Here is a 26,062-nt window from a genome sequence, read left to right on the forward strand (position 1 = left end):
CATAGTCTCCACTTCGGATAAGCTAATACCCACAACCAAACACCTGCCAAGAAAGCAGCGTCTCTTTCGTTCCACAAACCAAACAATCTTCTTCTTCTCCCAAAAGGAGTCCCTTCCTTCTGTGTAGTTCATTTCCAATTCCTCCCTATCAATGGGGACGACAGGCAGCGACGTTGAAGCCGGTTTTGCAAAGCTGCAAGGCGAGGATTTCGAGTACTACATGCAAACATACTCCATAATATTGGGCCGCAATTCCAAGAAATCCACCGTCGACGTCGACCTCTCCAGTCTAGGTGGTGGCATGAATATCTCCCGCCACCACGCTCGCATCTTTTACGACTTCACGCGCCGTCGTTTCGCCCTAGAGGTTCTTGGCAAGAACGGCTGCTTGGTCGAAGGCGTCCTCCATCTCCCCGGCAATCCTCCCGTCAAGCTTGATTCCCAAGATCTATTGCAAATTGGGGATAAGGAGTTCTATTTTCTGCTTCCAGTGAGGAGTATTTTGGGCAGCCATTTTGTACCCAGGCATCATATGGCGGTGGTGTCTCAATATGGCTATCATTCCGCCGGGGCGGAGAGGATGGCGGGGCCAGCGGCGGTGGCGGCTGTTAAGAAAGGGAGAAAAGAATTTTACGAGGATGAGTACGATGATGATGAGGTGATTGGTGGTGGTAGTAGTGGTGGAAAGAAGGCCAGAAGAGAGGGGTTTGATGGGTACGGATACGGTGCAGGTGGGAAAGTGGGATTGGCTGGAGCGTTAGGTTAGTAGCAGTGATTGTTCTCTCTTTCCTGCTGTTAGCTTGAGGACTGTTGCTTTTAGTAATCCACTGGAAGTTTTGTGCACGGATATAGTTGTTATTAATGTTAATCTCTGCATTTTGTGTTGGACTAAGCATTTGCTGCTGTTGTTTAATTTAGCTCTCTTTTTCTTTTATCATTTGAACTTCTGACAATGAATATGGCCTAGACTGTGGCTTGGGTTTTGTATCTCTTTAAGCATAATAGGTATAGTTTTAGAATTGGTCCTTTTCTGTATTCTTCTTGAGGTGAAAATCTGATCAGGGAAATTTGTTTCTAAATTCCATGATAGGTTTCAAGTGTTGCATTAGGATCAAATGCTAGTGGTTTGTTTACCAGCTCTTGATTTGTGTTATTGAACTTGTTGCTTCCACTGTTTGGAATGTTTGTTGTTTTGATTTGTCAGGATTTCTGCAGCTCTTTTTTTATGGATTAATTGGTCTGACAACTCTGTTTTCTTGAGTTTGCTGTTTTCTGTTTTCTTTTAGTTTTCTTCTTGCTTGTCTGTCTTTTTTCTCTTTTTCCTTGTCGAATTGTTCCCCACATTCAGTTTGTGTGCTTGTGCATGGCATAGTAAGTTATTAAACTTAATATTTGGTCGAAAATAAGTAGATGCCATTGAGACTTTGATGAATTTATTTTGACTGCGAATATAGTTATCGCCAGCATATTGATGTTCATTTTTGCCATTTTGGTGGTTATTTGATCCCACGGTATAGAGAATTCAATGTAGGCATATTTTCTTGTTATTTGTTGTTCAGCCTAGGGATGTAATCAGGTATTTCAACATCTGATCTGGGCTACTGGGCATTAGTTAGTCCTCCTAGTGCATTTAGTGCTGATCATTATAACACATTAATGATTGCATGTGCTTTGAATCTGGAAGGAGAAAAGGAAAAAGAAATCCTCTATCTATTGCATTGGTTTGATCAGGCTTTGTGCATGTGAGTTCTATTTCTTATTGATGCTTTTTGTTCTTCCTATTCTTTCTTCTTTTATTTTTTTAATTACAGTATTCAGTTTTATTATGTTATGCTTTGATGTCTTTTGTCATTTCCTCATACTCTTAAGAAGAATAGTGTTGATGCCTTCATTTTCTGGTGATGTGTGGTTAGAGAGAGCGTTTCTGCCTTGAAATGTTGTAGAAAGCAAATATTTGATGATGTTCTAACCAATGTTACCATAAATAGCTGCACCTCTAGTGATTTGTGGGGAAGATTTGGAAATGGTTAATAACAATTTGGAAGACCCTCCAGAGATTTGAGGATCTCAAATTGCTATTTGTCACAAATTAGCATTGGATGGTGAAATTGCTATTTATCACAAATTAGCACAAATTAGCTGAAATTTGTGTTACTAGCCCTTGTTTGTTTGCTTTTTAGAACAATAACTTTTAAGGGCTAGTAACACAAATTTCAGCTAATTTCATTACTATCAATCTCTGGAAGATTTTGGGGTTTGGATATTTTTGGTAGCATTTTTAAGTAGTGGACATGGTTGCTTTTATTGAACCTCGTATGTTGTACCTAAAAGATAGCAGAAAAATCTTCTGATTATTACTTTTTCATTCTAGTAAAGGATATGTTGCATGTATTCATTGCATATGCAATACTAAAAATATTTTACATTCCAGATAGTCGCATGATGTTCCAAATAAGCAATCTGAAGATGCCTAAAATTGTATTGTGGCTATGAAGTCATTTTTCCTCATTGCTTTAATTTCTTGTAAAATCCAAAGGTCATTCATCACAACCTGGTATCAATAAATTGAATTTCCTTAATTTATGCCCCAAAGTTCCAAGAGTTCTATCTACTACAAAAACTTCTGCATGATAATTTCATGGTATCATGGCCAGTTCATGCAGATAAGAAAATAGATGGAAGATCAAGGGTTGATCGTGATTCCGATAATGAACAGCTTATGCAGTTGGAGGAAAAAGATGTAGTGTCATCTGTTGCTACTGTGCTGTCTGATCTTTGTGGTCCTGGAGAATGGATGCCCATGGAGAAACTCCATGCTGAGGTTAGTTCCTGTCTTCAATTAGTATCTCTAGTGATTTGAATTATCTTGGCCTCACAGCTTGCAAAAATCCCCTCTTCATTAATGAATCACTTAATTTGTCAAATACTTGAAATTTCTGGATTCCTTTTGTACTCAAACTAGTTACATATTCTTAATCATTTTTCACATAATTCATCTTAGGGTTGATTGTCAAGGAAAACCTTGTTACTGGCTTGCAGCTTAATTACATAAGCTTTTTTGTTGGCTATTTCACTTTATAGAAAGGGACACTTATTACTCTATGGGGCATTTGGAGAATTTAAATTCTTGAGTCCATCTCTTCAATCCCTTTGTTTTTAGATGCTAGTCATTTAGGCAACTCCAATGGCTTTGGATGGAGGATGTCATTCTCTTATATTGGGAATGCCACTTGCAGCAAATTATTTACTGGATGATGTTTCCAAAAATTATTCTGATGTACAAATGAAATATTATAGCATTATTATAGCATACCCCTGTATGTGAAAGGATTAACAAGTGTGAGGCATCACACTGCTTGAGTCGATGTTGGATACACGGATTGTCAGATTGTGCAAATAATCAAGACTTTTCTTAACAGGTCATTTTCAACTTGAGAATCACATGTATTCCTTATGATCAATTTCTCAAACTATGTCCCCAGAGGTTGTATCTTTCTGTTAAATTGCTGTAGATCATTTAGCTATGCCTCCTTGCACATGATGTCCAACGGCTTTCAGTGATCACTTCATAATTTCCAAAGTTTGCTGTTTTTGGCTTACTTTATTTTCATTCCTGGTTTTGGTTACTTCAGTGTGTGATTCACTTGCTTATTCCTTGTGCTTTTACATGTTGTTCAGTTGGTGGAGCAATTTAGCAATGTCTGGCATCATACTCGGGTACGGAGATACCTCACATCTGAGGACTGGCCTGGTCCTGAATCCAAAGGGAAGCCCTGGTACGGCTTGCTTATGTTGTTGAGAAAATACCCAGAGCACTTTGTCATCAACACGAGGTCCAAGGGCCGTGTCACTCTGGAGTTTGTCTCTCTCGTCTCTTTGCTTTCGTAGGATCCTTCAGACATAACTAGGTTCATCCCCTAACATGTGTCTAGCACCATGCACTTTCTCCACAAAGTGAATTAAGTGGCTGATTGTTGATCTTCAGTCTTTGAATAAGTCTGGACTAGCTGCTTGAATGCATGTAAAATCAAAGCAGTTTCTGTTATTGTTTGTCTGTGATGAATATTTTGTACGTGATGTTTTAGCATGCAATCATCCAATAGACTGGCAGCTTCTTCGGCCAATGTATATCTATCTGGTTTGAGAAGTTTCGATACCTCCAAAATTGCTTCAGCCCTCCATTTCCACCAATCTTTGTATCCAATTCACATATTTGGTATCTACCAAGCGCTAGAAAATCCATCCATAAAATGAACCACGTTCAACTATTTAGACCAAGTCCCCAGATTTGTATGTTGAAATATATTGAAACTTCTTTTCACACCATTATGGATATGAAAATAATGGAAAAAATTGGATTACTTAGCTTTCAAGGATGTCGAAAGAGGCTGCAAAATCTAGCTCCATCCACAAAACTGAGATGCGACTGCCTCACCAAGATCCCTTGTTCGAGTTCACTTGTGGAAATTCAATCAGGTACACAGTTCGTCTCTTACTCTCTTTCATTTCCCCCATCAAAGGGTTCATAAAGTCTGAGCAAATCATAGATTTTCAAATAATGAAAAAGAAAAAGGAAAAAGAAGCAAGTAAACAGTAGGACCACAACCAGATAGTATCAAGCACTCCTGCCGGTGAATATCATCAGTATGATACTAAACTAAGAAGTAGGAAGTTCCTAAACATCAGTATGAACTATCGTGCAAATCAACAATGGCAAATACAATAATAAAGAAATAACAGGGTCACTATAACACAATCCCTGCTTCGTAAAAAGATTCAAGACTAGTACATCCTTGGCAATTCTAATCAGCCAAAAAAGCAGGCCAAACAAATATGTTATTGGTAGCTATAAGTCAACAAAATTCGGTTTCAAAAAATGAAGTCTTCTCAAGGTTCTTCTTTGCTCAATTTACCGAGAGCTCTTTGTGCATAGAGTTGCTTTTCCCTAGCTTCTTTAGCAGCAAGAGCCTCCTCGTCAAGTACTTGAATGGGAGACCACTCTGGTAACTTCCAACCACCTTTCTTCTCTTTGTCCCCATATATGGATTCTCTGAAACTCATCGCAGTAGGTCTCAGCTTAATTGTAGCAAAATCCACCATTGTTCCCACAACAGCAAAGATGATCGAGTAACGGATGGCACCAAATTGGCCAGCTGTAAGACCAAGAAAAAGAAAACTAATATTTTTTAACTATAATAGCCAAAGAGATAAAAAAAGATGAAGATACAGATAAGTAAAAGATGACGATTTAAGATTTTCATTGCCTAATGCCATCAAGTTGAAAGCCACTCAATGTGCACCCACAAAGCCAATCACTGCAGAATTTTCTTCTTCTTGATCTTGAATATATATTTATCAGGGAATTCCAGCTCAGTTGAGATTGAATATCTAGATTTGGGGATCTAGACCAACTTCGATAGATTTCTAAAATTGATATAGTTATATAATAGCCAGCTCAAAACTACTAAATGATTTGGGTTAACTATTTTGGACCAAATGGAAAGGAAAAGTGGGTCCAAAAGTTATTTAGGTCAATTTTAGCCGGACTGTTACATAAATTCTCTTAGTCTCAATCCCAATCCAAAGAATTCATCCTCTATATAAGGAAAAATTCTGGATTTGCCTTATATGTTGGAACAAGGATTTCTATATTCAACCTCATAGGTGGATCACCAATAAAACAAACAAAACTTCATGTAAAGCCAGAGAAAAGTGCCCCTCCATGAGGAGGGAGAAAGCAAAGGAGATAGTAGAGGCATTGCGCATACTGATTTATGGTCCATATCTATTGTCTAACTTAAAACTTGATGCAAATTAAATGTTCCAAAATTATGGGGAAAAAGATAGCTTCTACACTTAACCTTGAAGACGTCCAAGAATAGCACCAGTACCAAAGCCTGCAATTGCAGAGTTCATTAGATCATCCTGTTCTGATTTCCGAGTTATCCTTACAAATTCACGAGCCCCTGCAGAATTAAGGAATAGGAATCACCCTTCAAAGTCAAACAAACAAGTCAGAGAAATGGCTTGTCCTTCTACAAAAATCCAGCTGTAAATATCCTTTTCAAAAACTAGCAGTTTTCACATTTGTCCTACAAACGATGAACCCAGGAATGACAGTTCATATTCTGATATACATCATGCTTTGACACCAATGCTCCGGTAAAAGGCTTCATCTAGGCTTGATTTGAATGCGCTTTATAGTATTAGATTTGCATGTCATGCAACAACTGACATACTCCGAGGCTATGGCATATTCCTCAAACCATGTCCTAAGTCAGATACAACTTATAGCAAACGGTAACAGAGAATAAGCTATTCCCAGTCACAAATAGAGGACTCTAATGTTATTGAAGTTTCAGAGAACCAAACACAAATAACTGTCTGTCAAAAATGTCGTGCAACAAGTGTCTCTCATACAAAGAAATCCTATGGTGTCAAAGGATCCTCACCCAGAAAAAAATCAAACCATCGTATGGGCATTATGGATTACCCCATGATGATTGAAGATGTAAAGACTAAAAATCTCAACCTACTTTCTATCTTTACTGGGATTTCAATGAAATCCAGAGAGTGGCAGTTACATGGTCAGTCACAATTATAAAACAGCTCACATTTGAACAAGAAAGTAAAAATGTATAGTATGCTCAGCAAGAGCAATATTCAAATATGGAGAGTGCAAGATCAAAGACATTCTTCCAATCCCACAAGTTGAAGTTCAGAGCATCTTCATGCACTTTATAGTTACAAATGTATCATCATCGAAAATTCCACAAGACAAACTGGGAGATGATGCAAGTTCACAACCCATGGTGTAGAATCAGCACTAGCATCAACATACATAACCGATATTTCGACTTGGCAACGAGATCATGCAGTGAGATGTAATACCCGGCTAGACCCCGGTATCGGACTTCCTACGTTCCGGCGGATTTTCCGTTGGAAGTCGGGATTCGAGGATGTCGGAGCTTGCCCTAAGGGTATAAGAAAGGTTTTTAAGATGTTTTTAAGTGTTTTTATCATGTTTGCATGTTTTGAGTGAAGAACATTGAGTTTTGAAATGAAAAGGCCAAGGGGACAAAAGCCAGGTTCGGCCGCCGAAGGTGAAGTTCGGCCGCCGAAAGTTGCATGGTTTTGCATGCACGTTAGGCCGCCGAAGGAAGAGTCGGTTGGCCACCACAAAAGCCCCTTTGCCCGAGACTTGAGTGTTAAACACTCTGTTTTTGGGTCAAAGGTAGGTTCAAGCTCTCCTTGGTGTGTTTCTCATGTTTTCCTCAAATCTTGCATGTTTTAACATGTTTTTAGCTTTGTTTTAGAGATTTGAGCAAAAGGAAGCAAAGTTGAGCAACTTGGAGACTTTGAGTAGTTTTCCACCACATCTCCAAGTTTGGACCAGCAATCCTCTCGTTCTTCAAGAGGTAAGCATGGATCCTCACCTCCCCTTATGTTTACAGTAAGTTTTAAGAGTTTTTAGAGAGTTTTATGGGTTAGTTGTTGGTGGAGCTTTGAGTTGAGCATATGTTGAGCATATGCTATTTGATGTTGTTTTAGGGGTTTGAGTTAGTTTATAGACCCCTATATGCATGAGATATGTTATGTGCTAGTTGAGAAGTGTTGGTATGCATGTTATGGGTGTTTTATAGGTTTTTGGAGGCTGGAACCCTGAGTTGGGTCGGGATTCTGCCTTTCTGGAGAATCCAGGTTCGGCCGCCGAAGCAAGGTTCGGCCGCCGAACCCCTTGTGGAGGCAGTTTCGGCTGCCAAACCTTGCCCCCGAAAGCTAGGCTTTTGGGTGAGAAAGAGACTTTCGGCCGCCGAAAGAGGGAGTTCGGCCGCCGAAAGTGCATGAGTTTCGTCTCTGGACGAGACTTTCGGCCGCCGAAGGTGCCGCCGAACATGCATGAGTTTCGTCTCTGGAGGGAGGTTTCGGCCGCCGAACCAGCCGCCGAAAGTGCCCTGCCCAGCCTTCCTTTGCCCATTTTGTCATGCATGCTTATGATGTTTTCGAGGGGTTTTGGGGAGATATTAAGAGTTATGTTTAAGTAAGTTTGGTCCTCATTTGAGTCCACCTGTGTAGGTGCGGACCCGAGAGACCAAGGAGGCCCACAGAGTTAGAGTTACAGAGACTGCCCAGCAGTTGACAGAGGTGAGTGGAACAGAACTTTGTTTTAAGTTAATGAATGTTTTAGCATGATTCATGCATCATTACTGCCATGTTTATGTAGGATGCTTTGCATTAGTATTCACCAAGTTGAGGCATTGCATTATTATTTGTTTATGTGGATTGGACCGAGGCGACTCCAATAGCCCATAAGTCTGTCATTATTGTATGTCCTGTGTGAGCTCCTTTGGGGCCGGGCATTTAACTTGGATGAGTCCTGTGAGAGCCCTTATAGGGTCGGGCACCATGAGTAGTTAGTGAAAGACCTGTGTGAGCTCCTTTGGGGGCCGGGCACCGACAGAGGGAGTTTTGGGGTCATGTCCAATCTGAGATGTGAAATGTTTGTGCAGTGATGCATTTCATTATAGCATATTTTAAATGTTTTTATGGTTTCCGCTCACTGGGCTTTAGTAGCTCATCCCTCTCCCTAACCCCATTTTTTTCAGGGCCTCAGAGAAGAGAAAGAGAAAGAGAAAGCAAGGGTAAAGGCATATGTAATAGTATAGAATAGTGGACATGATAATGATGTACAGTACAGAGTTGATGTAATGTATAGACATGATGTAAAAGCAAGTTATATAGAGTATTAGAGTATTGTGCTTGGCCCTAGTGTATGTTTATCCCTTTGTACATGATCCTTTTATGATTGAGATAATGTATGATGAGCTAGGCTTGGTGCATGGTAGTATTTCTATCTCTGTAGTTACTGTATGGTACCATAGCAGGTATCACTCTTCGAGTGCATACAGACAGAGCATGCATAGTTCAGGCTTAGTTGATGAGAAAAGTTTCAAGAAAAGAAAAGATAGTCAAGCAAAGAAAGAAAAAAAGAAAATAATAGAGAAGAGTAAGTAACAGTTTTAAGTTTAAGTGTGATCATGTATGGGATTTATCAGGTACACAGAGTTTACAGGTGGCTTACTACGGGTCCCGGCGGCCTTAAGCCGATCTGGATCCTAGTGCCGGTGATGGTCCGGTAAGCGGGCTGTTACAGATTGGTATCAGAGCATAGGGCCTCTAGAGTACGGTGTGCTGAGCTAAGATGCTCAGGGATTAGAGATATCTCACATCGGAAAGAGGTTGTTTTAGAGGGCAAGCACAAGAGGAAGATCATGTCCACTAGGATAGGATGTTGAGTCCTGTCTTGATGTGTAATGCCATGATGCTATGCATGTGCATTTAAATGCTATGATATGCTATGCTATGAGTTGAGGGTTCATGTTGTTACATGGATCATATGATGCTAAAGTTTATGTTATGTTTTCAGAAGCTAAAATGAGAGGATGTGGGATCCTGCTTTGCCAAGAGCTATGTCCCAAAGGGCAGGCAGAGAAAGATCATCAAGGGACCCTAGAAGGTCTTTTGATGAAAGCAGGAGGGAGACAGAACAGAGAAGAAGATCTAGTGATACAAGGGAAGAGATGGATGTGGATCCAAGAAGGGATGGAGGGTTAGGTGTTGGCACTACAGAGGAGGATGTGGGATCATCACAGGGAGGCGGTCAGGCCTCGGGCTATGGTTATCCACCCCACTATCAGCCCTATCCACAGGGCCCAGGATATTCGATGGGAGGTACATCGGATTATCCTAGTTTTCACCCATATCCCACATATATGCCTTATCCACCGTATTACCCCCCATATCCACCATATCCCATGTATCCACCCTCGCCTTTTTACCCCAGTCCAGCATACGCTACACCAGAAAGTTCTGCACCTCCCCCACCACCACCAGTGGTACAACCAGAAGCCCCAGTTATCCAAACACCTCAACCTGGCCCATCTGTGAGGAGCAAGGTAAAGATGACTGATTACCTAAAGTTAGATGCTCCTAAGTACCAATCAGGAGATGATCCGTTTGAGTACATTAAAGCAGTCAAGATGATAGCAGATGAGCTAGGGGCAGATGATACCAGAGCCATTCAGATGGCAGGGTTCACTTTAAAATGTAAGAAGGCGAAGGAATGGTTTGGCGTCTATGTGGACCCTAGGTTGGATAACATGTCTTGGGAGGAGTTTGCTAATGAGTTTGCCGGATGGGCATTCCCAGATAGTTCGAAAGAGCTAAAGATGATAGAGTTTGAGCAGCTCAAGCAGACTGAGGATATGAGTATTGATGAGTTTACTGACAGGTTTCTGGAGTTGCTGCGGTATGCAGGACAGGCCTATGATACTGAACAGAAAAAGGCTAGGAGGTATGCTATGAAATTGCATTCCAGGTATTCCTCTTTGATCCATGCAGCCGAGAGGGAGAGTTTCCACACCGTGGTGGATTTAGCACGGAGGATGGAGGCTAGTGCCATTATACAGGGTACAGTGAAACAGCAGCCGGCACAGTCCTCTGGTTCTAAGACCCCAGGTAGGGGCAAGTCAGATCCCTCTTCACAGGGTGCAGCAACTTCCAGTGGGAAGAAGTGGAGTGGTTCCACTCAGAAGTCGAGGAAGAATAAGTTCTGGAACAAGATTAAAGCAGGTCTGGGATTAGGCAGTGGCATGAGTTCAGGCTCAGAGGTTCCAGTGTGTAATAGGTGCGGTAAAGCGCACAGAGGAGTTTGTCGCTTTGGGATTACAGGATGTTACAGGTGCGGCCAGGAGGGACACATGGCTCGTGAGTGCCCTCAGGCAGCTTTCACGGCACCATCCCAGCAGACAGCTCCAGCTAGCATGCCACAGCCACCAGTTTCAGTTATGACGCAGGGCAGAGGCAGAGGGAGAGGGTCAGCCTCTTCATCTGCAGGTCCCAGAGGTGGAGGTCCGTCAGCTCCGGCGCGGATTTTCACGATGACACAGCAGGAGGCAAACACTTCTAACACCGTGGTGTCAGGTAACCTTCTCATTGGGTGTTCTGAGGTGTATGCTTTGTTAGACCCTGGTGCTTCGCATTCCTTTGTTGCTCCCAGAGCCATAGAGAGAGTGGGTTTGATGACGTCTGGGTTAGAGTGTCCCCTATGGGTCAGTGGCCCTAAATGTGATCCATCGTTGGCAGAGACAGTCTGTCGACATAGTCCAGTGTTTATAGATGGTAGATGCCTTCCAGCTGACCTTGTGGTTCTAGAGTTGACAGATTTTGACGTCATTCTAGGGATGGATTGGCTATCTGCCTATAGAGCTACCTTGGACTGTAGAGACAAGGTAGTTAAGTTCAGAGATGAGGATGGATCTGAGTTTGTCTTCAGAGGAGACAGGAGGGGCACGCCTAGAGGTCTGATATCAGCCCTACAGGCTCGTAGGTTGCTCAGGAGGGGATGTCAGGGGTATCTAGCTCATGTGAGAGAGCTAGACAGTCAGTTTAGGGACCCCAGTTCAGTGCCCGTTGTCAGAGAGTTCCCAGATGTGTTTCCAGATGAGCTTCCAGGACTACCACCTGATAGGGAAATAGAGTTCGAGATTGAGTTAGTGCCTGGTACCAGACCGATCTCTATTCCTCCCTACAGGATGGCACCAGCAGAGCTTAAGGAGTTAAAAGAGCAGCTACAGGAGTTGGTAGATAAGGGTTTTATCCGTCCAAGTACCTCACCCTGGGGTGCTCCAGTGTTGTTTGTCAAGAAAAAGGATGGATCCCTTAGACTTTGTATCGACTACAGGCAGTTGAACAAAGTCACTACCAAGAATAAGTATCCTCTACCCAGGATCGATGATCTATTCGACCAGCTAGCAGGAGCAGGTTGTTTTTCTAAGATAGATCTGAGATCGGGCTATCATCAGCTGAGAATCAGGGAAGAGGATGTACCTAAGACAGCTTTCAGGACCAGATATGGGCATTATGAGTTCTTAGTGATGCCGTTCGGGTTAACTAACGCCCCTGCAGCATTCATGGATCTCATGAACCGAGTTTTCAGAGAGTACCTGGATCACTTTGTTATTGTCTTCATAGATGATATCTTGGTGTATTCCAGGAATGCAGAGGAGCATGCCCATCATCTGAGGATAGTCCTGCAGACCTTGAGAGAGCATGGTTTATATGCCAAGTTCTCCAAGTGTGAGTTCTGGCTAAGGAGCATTTCATTCTTGGGGCATGTAGTGTCAGATCAAGGTATAGCAGTGGACCCCAAGAAGATAGAAGCTGTAGCCAATTGGCCTAGACCCACCACAGTGACAGAGGTCAAGAGTTTCTTGGGTTTGGCAGGCTACTACAGGAGGTTCGTTCAGGACTTCTCCAAGATAGCGGCTCCTATGACCAGATTAACCAGAAAGAACCAGAGATTCACATGGTCTGACCAATGTGAAGAGAGTTTCGAAGAGCTAAAGAGAAGATTAACTTCAGCACCGGTGTTAGCTCTGCCTACTAGTGATGAGGACTTCACAGTGTTCTGTGATGCATCCCGAGTGGGATTAGGTTGTGTGTTAATGCAGAATGACAGAGTAATCGCTTATGCTTCTAGACAGCTGAAGAAGCACGAGCTGAACTATCCAACACACGATCTTGAGATGGCAGCTGTTATCTTTGCACTCAAGATGTGGAGGCATTACCTCTATGGGGTGAAATGTGAGATCTTTACAGATCATAAGAGCCTACAGCACATCCTGAGTCAGAGAGAGTTAAACTTGAGGCAGAGACGGTGGGTGGAATTGCTTAGTGATTATGATTGCAGGATCCAGTATCATCCGGGAAAGGCAAATGTTGTAGCCGATGCCTTAAGCCGGAAATCACTAGGTAGTTTAGCTCACATTACAGCAGAGAGGAGGCCGGTGGTGAAGGACTTCTACAGGTTAGTTGAGGAAGGGCTACAGTTAGAGGTAACTGGTACAGGTGCTTTGATTGCACAGATGAAAGTTACACCCGTGTTTCTGGAGCAGGTGGCTCAGAAACAACATGAGGATCCAGAGTTGGTCAAGATTGCCAGGACTGTTCAGTCAGGCAAGAGCGAAGAGTTCAGATTCGACGACCAAGGGATTCTCCGCTACGGGCATAGACTATGTGTACCAGACGATATTAGTTTGAAAGGAGACATTATGAGAGAAGCTCATAATGCGAGATATAGCATTCACCCTGGAGCCACCAAGATGTATCAAGATCTGAAGAAAGTGTATTGGTGGCCAGCAATGAAGAGAGAAGTGGCACAGTTTGTGTCAGCCTGCGAGATATGTCAAAGGGTGAAGCTAGAGCACCAGAAGCCGGCTGGAATGCTTAACCCACTGCCGATTCCAGAATGGAAATGGGAGAACATAGCGATGGATTTTGTAGTGGGGTTACCGGCGACGTCCAACAGACTAGACTCCATATGGGTGATTGTGGATAGACTGACTAAATCTGCTCACTTCATTCCTGTCAGGAGTGGCTACTCTGTGGACAAGCTAGCGCAGGTGTACCTTGAGGAAGTTGTGAGGTTGCATGGGGCGCCTATTTCTATAGTGTCTGACAGAGGACCCCAGTTTACCTCCAGGTTTTGGCGAAGTCTGCAAGAGGCTATGGGCACAAGATTAGACTTTAGCACTGCTTTCCATCCACAGACTGACGGACAGTCAGAAAGGACCATCCAAACCATAGAAGATATGCTTCGAATGTGTGTGCTAGACTTTGGCGGATCTTGGAGGCAGCATCTACCCTTAGTGGAGTTTGCCTACAACAATAGCCATCATGCTAGCATAGGGATGGCCCCATATGAAGCTCTGTATGGGAGGAAGTGCAGGTCACCAGTTTGTTGGGAAGAGGTTGGAGAAAGGTCCCTAGCAGGGCCTGAGTTAGTAGAGATCACGAACAGGGTGGTGCCCATTATCAGAGAGAGGCTCAAGACTGCTGTTAGTCGGCAGAAGAGCTATGCAGACGTTCGCAGAAAGCACATAGAGTTTGAGGAGGGGGATCTGGTCTTGTTGAAGGTGTCTCCAATGAAAGGGGTGGTTCGTTTTGGGAGGAAAGGTAAGTTGGCTCCGCGGTACATTGGACCTTTTGAGATTTTGCAGAAGGTCGGAAATGTGTCGTATAAGCTTGATTTGCCTATGTCTATGGAAAGAATCCATCCAGTCTTCCATGTTTCGATGCTAAGGAAGTTTGTGTCAGATCCGAGTAAGGTTCTTAGCGAACCAGATGTGGAGATCCTAGGTGATCTCACGTATGTAGAACAACCAGTGCGGATCATTGACACCCAGATCAGAAAGCTAAGGAACAAGGAGATCCCGATGGTGAAAGTCCTCTGGAACCACCATAACATAGAAGAGTGCACCTGGGAGACACGGGAGTCTATGCTCCAACAGTACCCCTATCTCTTTTGAGGTTAGTTTTAGCTTCTTTTGTTCTTTATGTGCTTTATGTTATGTTTTGAGTATGTTTGAGTTAGAGAGGAACATTCGGGGACGAATGTTCTTAAGGGGGGGAGAATGTAATACCCGGCTAGACCCCGGTATCGGACTTCCTACGTTCCGGCGGATTTTCCGTTGGAAGTCGGGATTCGAGGATGTCGGAGCTTGCCCTAAGGGTATAAGAAAGGTTTTTAAGATGTTTTTAAGTGTTTTTATCATGTTTGCATGTTTTGAGTGAAGAACATTGAGTTTTGAAATGAAAAGGCCAAGGGGACAAAAGCCAGGTTCGGCCGCCGAAGGTGAAGTTCGGCCGCCGAAAGTTGCATGGTTTTGCATGCACGTTAGGCCGCCGAAGGAAGAGTCGGTTGGCCACCACAAAAGCCCCTTTGCCCGAGACTTGAGTGTTAAACACTCTGTTTTTGGGTCAAAGGTAGGTTCAAGCTCTCCTTGGTGTGTTTCTCATGTTTTCCTCAAATCTTGCATGTTTTAACATGTTTTTAGCTTTGTTTTAGAGATTTGAGCAAAAGGAAGCAAAGTTGAGCAACTTGGAGACTTTGAGTAGTTTTCCACCACATCTCCAAGTTTGGACCAGCAATCCTCTCGTTCTTCAAGAGGTAAGCATGGATCCTCACCTCCCCTTATGTTTACAGTAAGTTTTAAGAGTTTTTAGAGAGTTTTATGGGTTAGTTGTTGGTGGAGCTTTGAGTTGAGCATATGTTGAGCATATGCTATTTGATGTTGTTTTAGGGGTTTGAGTTAGTTTATAGACCCCTATATGCATGAGATATGTTATGTGCTAGTTGAGAAGTGTTGGTATGCATGTTATGGGTGTTTTATAGGTTTTTGGAGGCTGGAACCCTGAGTTGGGTCGGGATTCTGCCTTTCTGGAGAATCCAGGTTCGGCCGCCGAAGCAAGGTTCGGCCGCCGAACCCCTTGTGGAGGCAGTTTCGGCTGCCAAACCTTGCCCCCGAAAGCTAGGCTTTTGGGTGAGAAAGAGACTTTCGGCCGCCGAAAGAGGGAGTTCGGCCGCCGAAAGTGCATGAGTTTCGTCTCTGGACGAGACTTTCGGCCGCCGAAGGTGCCGCCGAACATGCATGAGTTTCGTCTCTGGAGGGAGGTTTCGGCCGCCGAACCAGCCGCCGAAAGTGCCCTGCCCAGCCTTCCTTTGCCCATTTTGTCATGCATGCTTATGATGTTTTCGAGGGGTTTTGGGGAGATATTAAGAGTTATGTTTAAGTAAGTTTGGTCCTCATTTGAGTCCACCTGTGTAGGTGCGGACCCGAGAGACCAAGGAGGCCCACAGAGTTAGAGTTACAGAGACTGCCCAGCAGTTGACAGAGGTGAGTGGAACAGAACTTTGTTTTAAGTTAATGAATGTTTTAGCATGATTCATGCATCATTACTGCCATGTTTATGTAGGATGCTTTGCATTAGTATTCACCAAGTTGAGGCATTGCATTATTATTTGTTTATGTGGATTGGACCGAGGCGACTCCAATAGCCCATAAGTCTGTCATTATTGTATGTCCTGTGTGAGCTCCTTTGGGGCCGGGCATTTAACTTGGATGAGTCCTGTGAGAGCCCTTATAGGGTCGGGCACCATGAGTAGTTAGTGAAAGACCTGTGTGAGCTCCTTTGGGGGCCGGGCACCGACAGAGGGAGTTTTGGGGTCATGTCCAATCTGAGATGTGAAATGTTTGTGCAGTGATGCATTTCATTATAGCATATTTTAAATGTTTTTATGGTTTCCGCTCACTGGGCTTTAGTAGCTCATCCCTCTCCCTAACCCCATTTTTTTCAGGGCCTCAGAGAAGAGAAAGAGAAAGAGAAAGCAAGGGTAAAGGCATATGTAATAGTATAGAATAGTGGACATGATAATGATGTACAGTACAGAGTTGATGTAATGTATAGACATGATGTAAAAGCAAGTTATATAGAGTATTAGAGTATTGTGCTTGGCCCTAGTGTATGTTTATCCCTTTGTACATGATCCTTTTATGATTGAGATAATGTATGATGAGCTAGGCTTGGTGCATGGTAGTATTTCTATCTCTGTAGTTACTGTATGGTACCATAGCAGGTATCACTCTTCGAGTGCATACAGACAGAGCATGCATAGTTCAGGCTTAGTTGATGAGAAAAGTTTCAAGAAAAGAAAAGATAGTCAAGCAAAGAAAGAAAAAAAGAAAATAATAGAGAAGAGTAAGTAACAGTTTTAAGTTTAAGTGTGATCATGTATGGGATTTATCAGGTACACAGAGTTTACAGGTGGCTTACTACGGGTCCCGGCGGCCTTAAGCCGATCTGGATCCTAGTGCCGGTGATGGTCCGGTAAGCGGGCTGTTACATTCTTCCAATCCCACAAGTTGAAGTTCAGAGCATCTTCATGCACTTTATAGTTACAAATGTATCATCATCGAAAATTCCACAAGACAAACTGGGAGATGATGCAAGTTCACAACCCATGGTGTAGAATCAGCACTAGCATCAACATACATAACCGATATTTCGACTTGGCAACGAGATCATGCAGTGAGAGATTAGATGTGATTACCGCAATAGCAACCAGTGACAATAGCAAAATTAGCAGCATAAGTAGCAGAAATGTTAGCGAGTCCATGAACTTTTCGATACTTAGACACCAACCCAACTCCTCCACCCGCAATCCCTGCATATAGAAACTCCAAAACTACTAAATTAATATAAAAGAGATGATTAACATTGAAATAGCAGGGGGAAAAGAGAGGAAAAAGAAAAAACCTCCAAGGAGAGTGGGTATTAATATACGATCCTTCCAATTTTCAGAGAACAAAGAAGATGATGTCGGAGGCTGCGGCGGTTGAGGTGGATCGCCTGATACCATTTTGAAGAAAGATTAAATTCGTTTTAGTTGATGCTTTGATTTGACAAATCGGTAACGAGAACTCTTGACAGAGATTGAATTCAGTTCCGGCGAAGAACAGTGAGGAGTGATTATGGTCTGGACTGGATTTAGCCCACATTCAGGTTTGGTCGGACTTTGTTAGTCAGAAAACGACGGCGTATTACAAATTGCTAACTCTTTTACATATGTATATGTAAGTATATAGTAATCCACGCGGAGATATGTGATTGGGTTATGAAATTCTAATGATGGGCTGGATCTTAAAGTAAGTAAATTGAGGGTATATTCACTTGGAGGATTTTCTGGAAAATTTTTCAAAGATTAGAAAATAGAGTTTATATGTCAATTTTCAGAACATAAAACTAGAAAATCAGTGTTTTTTAATTTTTCAATATTTAACTATGATTTGAAAAATAATTTTAAAATATTTTTCACAATTTTTCTTTTTAATAAAAATATTTTTTTTACTTCTTATTCAAATAAAAACAATAACTCTTTTATAAAAAAAATTAATATAATATAAGATCTTTATGACTAAAATTAAATAATTATTTCAAAAAATATTTAAAATAATTATATTATTAGAAAATAAATTAATATTACATAATAAAAATTTTAAACGTGAAACTAATTAAGTTGTAAATAATTTATTTTTAATTAAAAAGTTATGATTATTTTTATTATTTTAAATTTATAAACTATTTTTAATTATTAACAGGTAAAGAAAACCACCATGCTAGTTGCAATTTATTTCTCAAATGAGAAACAGTGATTTAAAAATAATATATATATTAAAGAACTAAAATATAAAATAAGTTTTTAAATATATTTTATAATAACTTCTTCTAATTATAAAAGATATAAATATTTTCATTTTTAAACTAAAAAGGCATGGTGAACAAGTCTAGCATTTTTTTTCTTGTTTTCTATGAAAAATAAAAATAAAAACTTTATTAAAAAAAATGAAAAATAAACAACAGAAAAATTGTGGCCCCTCACTTCTTGAAACCAAGTTTCTCCAACATTCTGTTCTGCTGTTTCCAGCATCTCACAATGGAGGCACAAAAGGTCAAGTAACTAAGTATATCTATGCATCTAACAGGTCTGCAGATGATGGGGATTTCAGACAGTAGCAGCCTATTTAATATCTGAGCTTTCTGTCTCTTTATTCATTTATAACTCTAACATCTGCTTAATAAAAGAACCTAGTAGGAGACTCTGTACATCAAAAATGGAGGACAAGCTATAGCTCCACTGTTAGAAACTGGATTATTCAGCCTCATTCTCAAACCAAAATACTCAGGAGGTGGATGAATCTGGCTCCCCATCTTCTGAAGCTGAGAAGCTGTTTACTCCTTGCTTGTCATCCCATTCACCAACATTCTGCAATTCAGATTCAGGTTCAGATCTCTTCTGCAACCCTGCTCCGTTATGTCTCTTGTGTTCTGAAACAATTGTTAATGATAATACCCATCAAAGATTTCATGGAGTAATATGATGAGCAAAAAAGGGTATTAAGAATAGTTACTTTTATTGTTAATCGCACTGCGAGTAATTGCCAAAAATTCATCCCATTTGTATTTTCTAAGTTCTTGCTTCTCCTCCTCAGAAAGCTCAAAGTTTGGTTCCCTCCCACACATGAAGGCAGCCCTGCAGATGCAAAACCTTTTCGGTGAGTTTTAGAAGTTTGTTTAGGCGAACCTCACAAGGTCTGTTTTCCCTGGAGATGATGATGAAGATGACATATTTCCAGATATGATGTTCAAATAAAACATCTTAAACAAGGGGAAATAAAAAAATCTTCCTCTTGTTTTATTAGCTTTTTTTTTTTTAAAAATGCATGGAAAACCAGCACAAACATGAGATACAAGCCTAACCATGATAACATAGAAAGCTGAAGGAATCAGCCAGTATTGTTATTTTCTTTTCAGATATATATGAAATGAAGGTCATTATCTTTGTCACAAATGTTAAATGACAAGTCCCAAAGTTTCTTGTTCATTGTCATTTGAACATTCACATTATCATCTTTCTAATTAGAGCATATGGTGTTGCGAAAATGGACCTGGCCTAACAACATCCCAAAAAGCTAGCTCAAAGAGGGAGAATTGCCCAAATCTTTAATATTTAGTATCAAACCTACGTGGGACAACATATCTTCCTCATGCCTACGCATGAACATCTAGTGTGGGAAATTTGCAAGCACAAACATTTTGCAAGTGGCAAAAACTAAAACAGGAACATGATCTGTACCATATCGAGAAAATGGACCGAGCCAAGCCCCAGAAAACTAGTTCAAGGAGGGAACAATGCTGAAGTCCTTATATTTATATTAAATTCACGTCCCAAATCAATTAGGGACAACACATGGAACTATCAAATATCTCATTCACTCCTACAATTAAACAATGGAATTGCGGTCTAAATACACCTCATAGTTGCCCACCACCATTTTGAAGTGCGTGCATGAGGACTCCCCGTGTCAGAGAACTGAGATGATCTTTAAGCATGAACAGTTCTGCCCATGTATCATATAATAATCTACGATGACTAAAATTATGCATTACTAAAGGAGCAAGATTTTCTTTATAAATTAACAGGATATTGATATACCATTACTTCCATCTTTGTAGCAATTGATACTCATACCTGTCATACAATCGGGCAGCCTCTTCTTGTGAACCAACAGTCCCCAAGTGGATTTGCTTCTTGTCGACTTTAATTGCTGCCTGCCACTTCAGATTTTTGAAATAGACACCTCTCATTACGCATGGTTCCTGGTTTTGAACATGCTTTCTCCTGTGTCGCTTTCTGCGTTTGACTGGTTGCCCTAAAAACACCAAAAATCATGAGCAGCTCAGACATATTCCAAATACAAATCAGTCACCTACCAGAATCATACCAAGCACTTGGTTCTGAGAAATATCAGATCCACATATTGTTACATAAACCAAAACAAGTAAGCTATAAAAGATAATGCGCAAGATAGTTAGATGCCAAATATAAATAAAATGAATGCCAATAAGAAAAAGAAAAAAAGAATAATAATATATGCATGTATAAGCTCTAATCCTCCAAAAGAAGAAAAGAGAAATGGAACCAACAATGGTGCTCCCTGAATATACACCCACGAAGCAATATATGTGACGAATGAATGGTTGGACTACTAGTACTGCCAAAATTATCAATCACATTTACTCCAGATATATTGCATAAGATAAAGGGCTTTTTTCAATGAACATTGAAGGTAACATTTCAAGGAAATCAAACAGCATTAACAGCCATCTAATGAGTCGTGAGACTTGAGTGAATCTCATCTAAATTTTCAAATAACCTCTATGAAATAACTCAACTTTAAGTAATTATTAGTGAAAAATCCACAAGCACAACCGGTCAGTTATAAAATTACATAGCTTGGAAAAATAAATGAGAATGAAGTTGGGAAGAATATTTGATGCATGTATAGTAGTATTCATATGGATTACTAATAAAGGACACATGAAGGTAAATTGCTAATTAAGCCTAAAACAACTCACAGTTAATGCTTTGCAGAACTGACACTTGTTTCAACAGCTTCAATTTAGAGAGACACAAAACAGCAAAAGAAAAAAGCGATAAAGGGCAGCAAAAGGACAAACAGTAATACAAAGATAGTAAGTTGCTCCAAAGTTAATTTGGGATTATGTAGAATGCATGTAACCAAGCCATTTAAGAGCAACCACTCATGAGTGTTCATGTTGGAAGACAACGGAAGTTAAGCTATTGCACACTGGTAATAAAGGATTGAGTTTATGATGGTGCAGTTTGTGCACTGAGATTCCTACTAGTATGACAAAAATAAGATGGGAAGCACAGGTGAAATAGCTAGCCTCCCATTGTAGAGCTGTGCATGGTTCAATCTATTTCGGTTGGGTTTAAAGTTTATGAGGATCCAACAAAGATGAGAGAAAGATGTGCTTACTTACCATATAAACAAAATGAAGCATATAGAAAACTCAGTGTCGTATATCGTTCCTATAAAATACATGTAAAAGAACAATATTCAAAGAATAAAGATTTATCTATTACACATGTTGAGCAGCATAGACAAATAAAAAAAAAATCTAACACGAAGTGATCTCACAACACCAACTAGAATATACAGTGACTGTTGATGTCATGAAAGGAAGAAGTAAAACATTATGCTTCACAAGATAAATGAATATTCCTTTCAACCATAAATTAATTCAGTCCATGACATGAAATAAACAGTGCAATTGTTGCAAACATTTTTTATCTTATTAGCTGAGCAGTGAGCAGCTTACATCATCAATTTACATGCAAGCAGTGAAACTTTGTAGCTTTAGTGAAAACCTTTCTTTTCACTACATGATGAAACACAATTATAATATACACTTTATCCCTCCACATGTGAGCTGGCACATTAATTAGCTAGTTGATTCTCCCATTAACTTTGCTACACATTCATCACCAGAAACACTTCCAGAACTATTTCTCTCCAATATGGGAGTTACCTCACTCAAAATATATCTTCCAAAACAGATGATTTTTTACTATTTCACATTACCAATGTCTTAAGCCTAGACTTGGACAACTTAGTTAATTGACTACATAATCATCCATTCAAATGCTCTAATTCTTTCAAGAATATCACAAGCAAAGGCCACTTAAAGTCAGAAAACATGATTTTGTTTCTTCATGAAAAGAAAATCGATGAGGAAATTATTTATTGAGAAATGTAGGCATGAGTTTGAGAAAAGAGTTACAGCAACACTGTAAACAATCCTCTGATAATTGAGGTTTTATTATGTAATCCTGATTCATGAGATTCCCTTAAATAAAACTTTAGATAGTAAAATATAAACTTTCCGCTCAATGGGAGTATTATGAAATGGAGACATGACCATGGTTTTAAATTGCAGTAATGGAAAGAGGCCCAGAACGGCTGCAACTAACAGTAATGACCAGGCACAATAAAGTTCTTTGAAAATTTTGCAAAGTTGAAGAAGTATAAGCAAAACTAAGATACATATAAAAATAGGGAAAAATGAAGAAAACATTGCCTGCAAGTGATTTAAAGCATTTGAATTATTAAGGTAATAGCACCGTTAAAAATGGCAGTAATCATGACCCATGCAACCAATAATTTGCATACAACTAACAGGGTAACAGAATAAGGTTAATGGGGTCTTGAAAACTGACAAATAACGGCCATTACATTACTGTCGTTATTTGAAACCATAAATGTGACCTTGATCTGAAAGTGTATCATGCTAATTGCAGGAACCTATTCCATTATTTTTTTCTCCCTCACTTTACCATTCCCATTCTTGTCCCTCTCCATCTTCCTTTGTATAATATTGTTCCTAACACTATAATTAACCTTTCTGACAATTACATGAAAGTGGCAAATTTTGCATGAATTTATTGATAGTATTAAGGTAAAAATGACTGATTTTATATTTTAAGAACTCATTTTCCAGAAGAAACCAAAAAGTAATAACCAAGACGGTGGCAATCAATACTTAATTCTGCATCTGATTCATTAAGCTAAGCTCACAAACATAAGGGATATTTCTCTCCATAGACAAACCTGGATATGGTTGAGATTGCTGCTCTTTCGATGAGCTAGAAGCCGACAGATTTGATGAACCAGCTCCAAATCTGGAAACAATTTTCTGGCAAACAACATTAAAAATAATATGCATAAATCCATCTATCTTCCACATCAATAAAGCAAAGAATCTTACTCATTAAATTATGTAATGCATATAAGGATAATTCAGTTTTCACATCATAGGTCATTACATGACAGTTTAAAGCAACCCACTGGATGCATCAAATGGGGGCCTATGAAACTGGAATCTCAAACTTGTTTGCTCTAACCTAAAAGCAAGTCCAAACAGACCTAATTTACCATCCATGTCAAACCTTGAGAAGTTGGAGGCACAAGTGTGCCAAACCTTTGCAGGACACTTTTTACACCCCAATTTATCAGGAACCTATAATTTCAAAGCATCTCACCATGACACCAATATTAAAAATTATGGACTTAGTACATCCTTAATTCACTCTCTCACCAGATGGAAATACAAGCATTGGCTAAGGTGAACCACAAATCCCATAATTACACGTGCACATGCAATAAGTAAAAGAAAATAGAAATGCTATCTAATGCTTTCCAATTTTTCTAAATACAGCAAGTTTCCCTACCAACTTAAAGCACTCCCCCGCATTTGCAGAATTAAAAAATTAAAAAAAAAAAAAAAAAAAAACTATCCCTAAAAGTATGAAGCTCATACAATTAGATATATGCAAATGAAAATTTAAATCACAAGACCCAACAACATTTCATTTAAAGCCTTAAAAGCAAACACTTCTCCATCACATGCTATGAAATAAACTGAAATAACAAGCTATCTTTACCTCCCCTGGCAGCTTGACATCATCTGATGGGAGGGGATGTACACTGACAGACCTGCTATTCTGAGTAGAGCTTAAAGGAGCAGTTCCATTGTTAAAAATTGGAGGTAGTGGACTCAAGAAAGAACTTCTCCCTATAAAAGCCAACCAAATTTGATACATAATACTGTTCAAGCATGTATAAAGCATTAAAGAATATAAAATATAAATACAAGTAATTTAATTGAAGACAGAAGACCCTTTTAATTCAATACTAAACATCAAGACATTAATCTACTTGGGAATGCACTTGAAAACAGCAAAAGAGGAAAACAGAATAACAACATTTAGGCACGATTTCTACTTGATGACTATCCTAACTATAAAACTCCATCCAATTTGGCAAATTCAACATCTTGAATCAATCATTTCACATAAAATCTATTTCAGTTAGTGTTTACCGGCACATAGTCCCAAGAGTTTACGCCTTCGTAAGCTAACCATTGAGGATTACAGTCTTTGTCTCAGTCCACAATGGCTTAAACACCAGCCTTTAGCATTTATCACCTTGCTCCTTGGATCACAGAAGACAAAATCAATTACAAATGGAGGCAGGTATGCAAAGGAGATGATCTAAATAACACTTGAAGGTTAAATGACCAAGAAAGGATAAAAGTCACGTAAATAACGCTCAAATCATACTGAGAGATATTATTACAAGAAACTGACAAGAAAAAATCAATAAAATTAAAAATAAAATTCTGGGGCCAAAGCAGCTTTCCAAGTTATAAAGGTCTCTTCAAACTAACAAAAGAAGAATTATCTCAATCATCTATTTGCCACTAACATAAGAAGGGAATAAAGTCCTTTGTATACCATATATGAACACTGAGAGAACTTTGATTAAAGCATGTGATATACTTAAAAAATGCAACCCACATAGCAAAAATTCGTTATTAGTAATTGACTAACAAGCAATGTGAGTGAAGTCCACTTAAGTGCCAGAAAAAAAATGTATTGCTGTTTGGATGAAAGATGAACTATTGACATACCATTGGTTCAATTCAAGAGCTACCACCTTTATCTACAAATACGAACAGGAAAAAAGAAAAAAGAATCGCTGAAAATAGGCTGCTAACTAGTGATACAGCTAAACTACAGCAGAAAAACATCAAAGAAAGGATGAACAACGATTAACTTCAAAAGTGAAGCTAAAAAATTCAAGCGTTAGCTAAGATATGAGGAGTTCAACTATGGATGTACTTACATAATCCATTCCCACATTCAATTTACAGAATGTGAACAAGAAAAGAGCAAAAACAACTTCTTTTGGCTTAAGAATCCTTTAACAACAGAAGACAATCGATTACAAACAAGGGGCAGGGTGGCAGAAAGCCCAGCACCGCCAAGAAAAAGAAAAAGGAAAAAGAAAAAATCTCGTGTTGATAAATCGGCAATAAACAAAACCCACATCACTAAACGGGGATTAGAATCATAGAGTTGAAAGGAAACCAACAAAAACGCCCAAAGACTTGGTAATGGTTGCGAGAATTCCAATTCTCTCCATCTCTCTCTCCCTCTTAGAAAAGAAGTCAACCCCCATCAACCTACCACCTTTCATGGAGGATTAGATAGGAAGAAGGACTAAAACCCCAGACGCTAAATAAGAAAAAAAAAAATTCAAAAGAAAACGAGAAACCCACAAAGCCCAACATGAGAAAACGAAGCTCTTGCATCTTTTCAAGGCCCACAAAAGCAAAATGCCCATGAACTGCTGAGAGTTGACACACCAACTAAACCAACCATGAACAATCTTAGAAAGCTAAATAACAAAGCAACAGCAACAGAGAGCGGCCACAGGGCAGCCACAAGGAAGAGATAAAGAGATGGTTGGTATCTGTTAGTACCTTAAGGCGGAGGGTGGTGATGATTGTTGTTGGAGAAACCGAGGAGAGAGAAAAACAGAGAAATCAGTTGAGAGAAAAAAGGGGTTAAGGGAATTTAAGAAGGGAAGGTGGTGAAAACAAAGAAGAGTCAAAAAAGGGAAACAAAGAGAGAAGAGGAAATATATATATATATATATATATATATATATATATATATATAAAGAGGAAGCTCATGCATCTACCACCTTTGGTTGTTTTTATATAGGGAGGAGGTTGGTGGTGTTTATGAGGGTGGTGGGGGTGGTGGTGGGGTGGTGGTGGATGGTGGTGGGTGGTGGTGCTAAATGGTAATTTGGCAAATGGAAAGGGAACGTATGCTTGTTTGTGTACTTTTAGTTATAGCTGGGATTCCTTCATTGCCCTTTTGAGGCCTTACTAATTCCATTTTTGTTTGCCGTGCTTTTCTGTACCCTTTTTGTTTCCAATTTTGTCC

The 26,062-nt window shown here is 39.9% G+C and overlaps 3 protein-coding genes across 8 annotated transcripts; 1 reads left to right on the plus strand and 2 right to left on the minus strand.

The window, feature by feature from the left end:
* Positions 1-4,124, plus strand: LOC110630500 (FHA domain-containing protein FHA2). Of its 2 annotated transcripts, none has more exons than XM_021778023.2 (3): positions 1-761; positions 2,655-2,821; positions 3,679-4,124. In XM_021778023.2, the coding sequence occupies exons 1-3, from the start codon at positions 152-154 to the stop codon at positions 3,886-3,888; spliced, it is 987 nt and encodes a 328-aa protein (XP_021633715.1). In that variant the 5' UTR covers positions 1-151; the 3' UTR covers positions 3,889-4,124. The 2 variants fall into 2 exon arrangements, with proteins under 2 accessions (XP_021633715.1, XP_021633716.1); XM_021778024.2 differs by having other exon boundaries at positions 2,664-2,821.
* Positions 4,125-4,610: 486 nt separating this feature from the next.
* LOC110630501 lies at positions 4,611-17,447 on the minus strand. The gene is made up of 4 exons (XM_021778025.2): positions 17,158-17,447; positions 16,952-17,065; positions 5,862-5,966; positions 4,611-5,153 (listed from the first exon to the last, which is right to left on the minus strand). The coding sequence occupies exons 1-4, from the start codon at positions 17,258-17,260 to the stop codon at positions 4,888-4,890; spliced, it is 588 nt and encodes a 195-aa protein (XP_021633717.1). The 5' UTR covers positions 17,261-17,447; the 3' UTR covers positions 4,611-4,887.
* Positions 17,448-18,251: 804 nt separating this feature from the next.
* LOC110630189 (ethylene-responsive transcription factor-like protein At4g13040) lies at positions 18,252-25,750 on the minus strand. Of its 5 annotated transcripts, none has more exons than XM_043949786.1 (8): positions 24,951-25,569; positions 24,145-24,257; positions 23,708-23,838; positions 22,875-22,959; positions 21,247-21,295; positions 19,931-20,111; positions 18,810-18,931; positions 18,252-18,726 (listed from the first exon to the last, which is right to left on the minus strand). In XM_043949786.1, the coding sequence occupies exons 3-8, from the start codon at positions 23,728-23,730 to the stop codon at positions 18,581-18,583; spliced, it is 606 nt and encodes a 201-aa protein (XP_043805721.1). In that variant the 5' UTR covers positions 23,731-23,838; positions 24,145-24,257; positions 24,951-25,569; the 3' UTR covers positions 18,252-18,580. The 5 variants fall into 5 exon arrangements, with proteins under 5 accessions (XP_043805721.1, XP_021633243.1, XP_021633239.1 ...); XM_021777551.2 differs by lacking the exon at positions 21,247-21,295 and adding an exon at positions 24,736-24,838 and having other exon boundaries at positions 24,951-25,563; XM_021777547.2 differs by lacking the exons at positions 21,247-21,295; positions 24,951-25,569 and adding an exon at positions 25,591-25,750.
* Between the last annotated feature and the right edge of the window lie 312 nt (positions 25,751-26,062).

Source organism: Manihot esculenta, chromosome 13 (assembly GCF_001659605.2).
Source record: "Manihot esculenta cultivar AM560-2 chromosome 13, M.esculenta_v8, whole genome shotgun sequence".
Classification (NCBI taxonomy): Eukaryota; Viridiplantae; Streptophyta; class Magnoliopsida; order Malpighiales; family Euphorbiaceae; genus Manihot; species Manihot esculenta.

What these genes read in the sequence shown, in the direction of transcription:
- LOC110630501 (XM_021778025.2), bottom strand. Translation starts at nt 17,260, where the DNA reads ATGGTATCAGGCGATCCACCTCAACCGCCGCAGCCTCCGACATCATCT. An exon ending in TGTCACTGGTTGCTATTGCG is followed by an intron (nt 5,967 to 16,951) that starts GTAATCACATCT and finishes TTAATTCTGCAG; the next exon opens with GGGCTCGTGAATTTGTAAGG. An exon ending in TATTCTTGGACGTCTTCAAG is followed by an intron (nt 5,154 to 5,861) that starts GTTAAGTGTAGA and finishes TTGGTCTTACAG; the next exon opens with CTGGCCAATTTGGTGCCATC.
- LOC110630189 (XM_021777547.2), bottom strand. Translation starts at nt 24,187, where the DNA reads ATGGTTAGCTTACGAAGGCGTAAACTCTTGGGACTATGTGCCG. An exon ending in ATGTCAAGCTGCCAGGGGAG is followed by an intron (nt 22,960 to 23,707) that starts GTAAAGATAGCT and finishes GTTGTTTGCCAG; the next exon opens with AAAATTGTTTCCAGATTTGG. An exon ending in GCAATCTCAACCATATCCAG is followed by an intron (nt 20,112 to 22,874) that starts GTTTGTCTATGG and finishes TGGTGTTTTTAG; the next exon opens with GGCAACCAGTCAAACGCAGA.
- LOC110630500 (XM_021778023.2), top strand. Translation starts at nt 152, where the DNA reads ATGGGGACGACAGGCAGCGACGTTGAAGCCGGTTTTGCAAAGCTGCAA. An exon ending in GGGATTGGCTGGAGCGTTAG is followed by an intron (nt 762 to 2,654) that starts GTTAGTAGCAGT and finishes TATCATGGCCAG; the next exon opens with TTCATGCAGATAAGAAAATA. An exon ending in TGGAGAAACTCCATGCTGAG is followed by an intron (nt 2,822 to 3,678) that starts GTTAGTTCCTGT and finishes CATGTTGTTCAG; the next exon opens with TTGGTGGAGCAATTTAGCAA.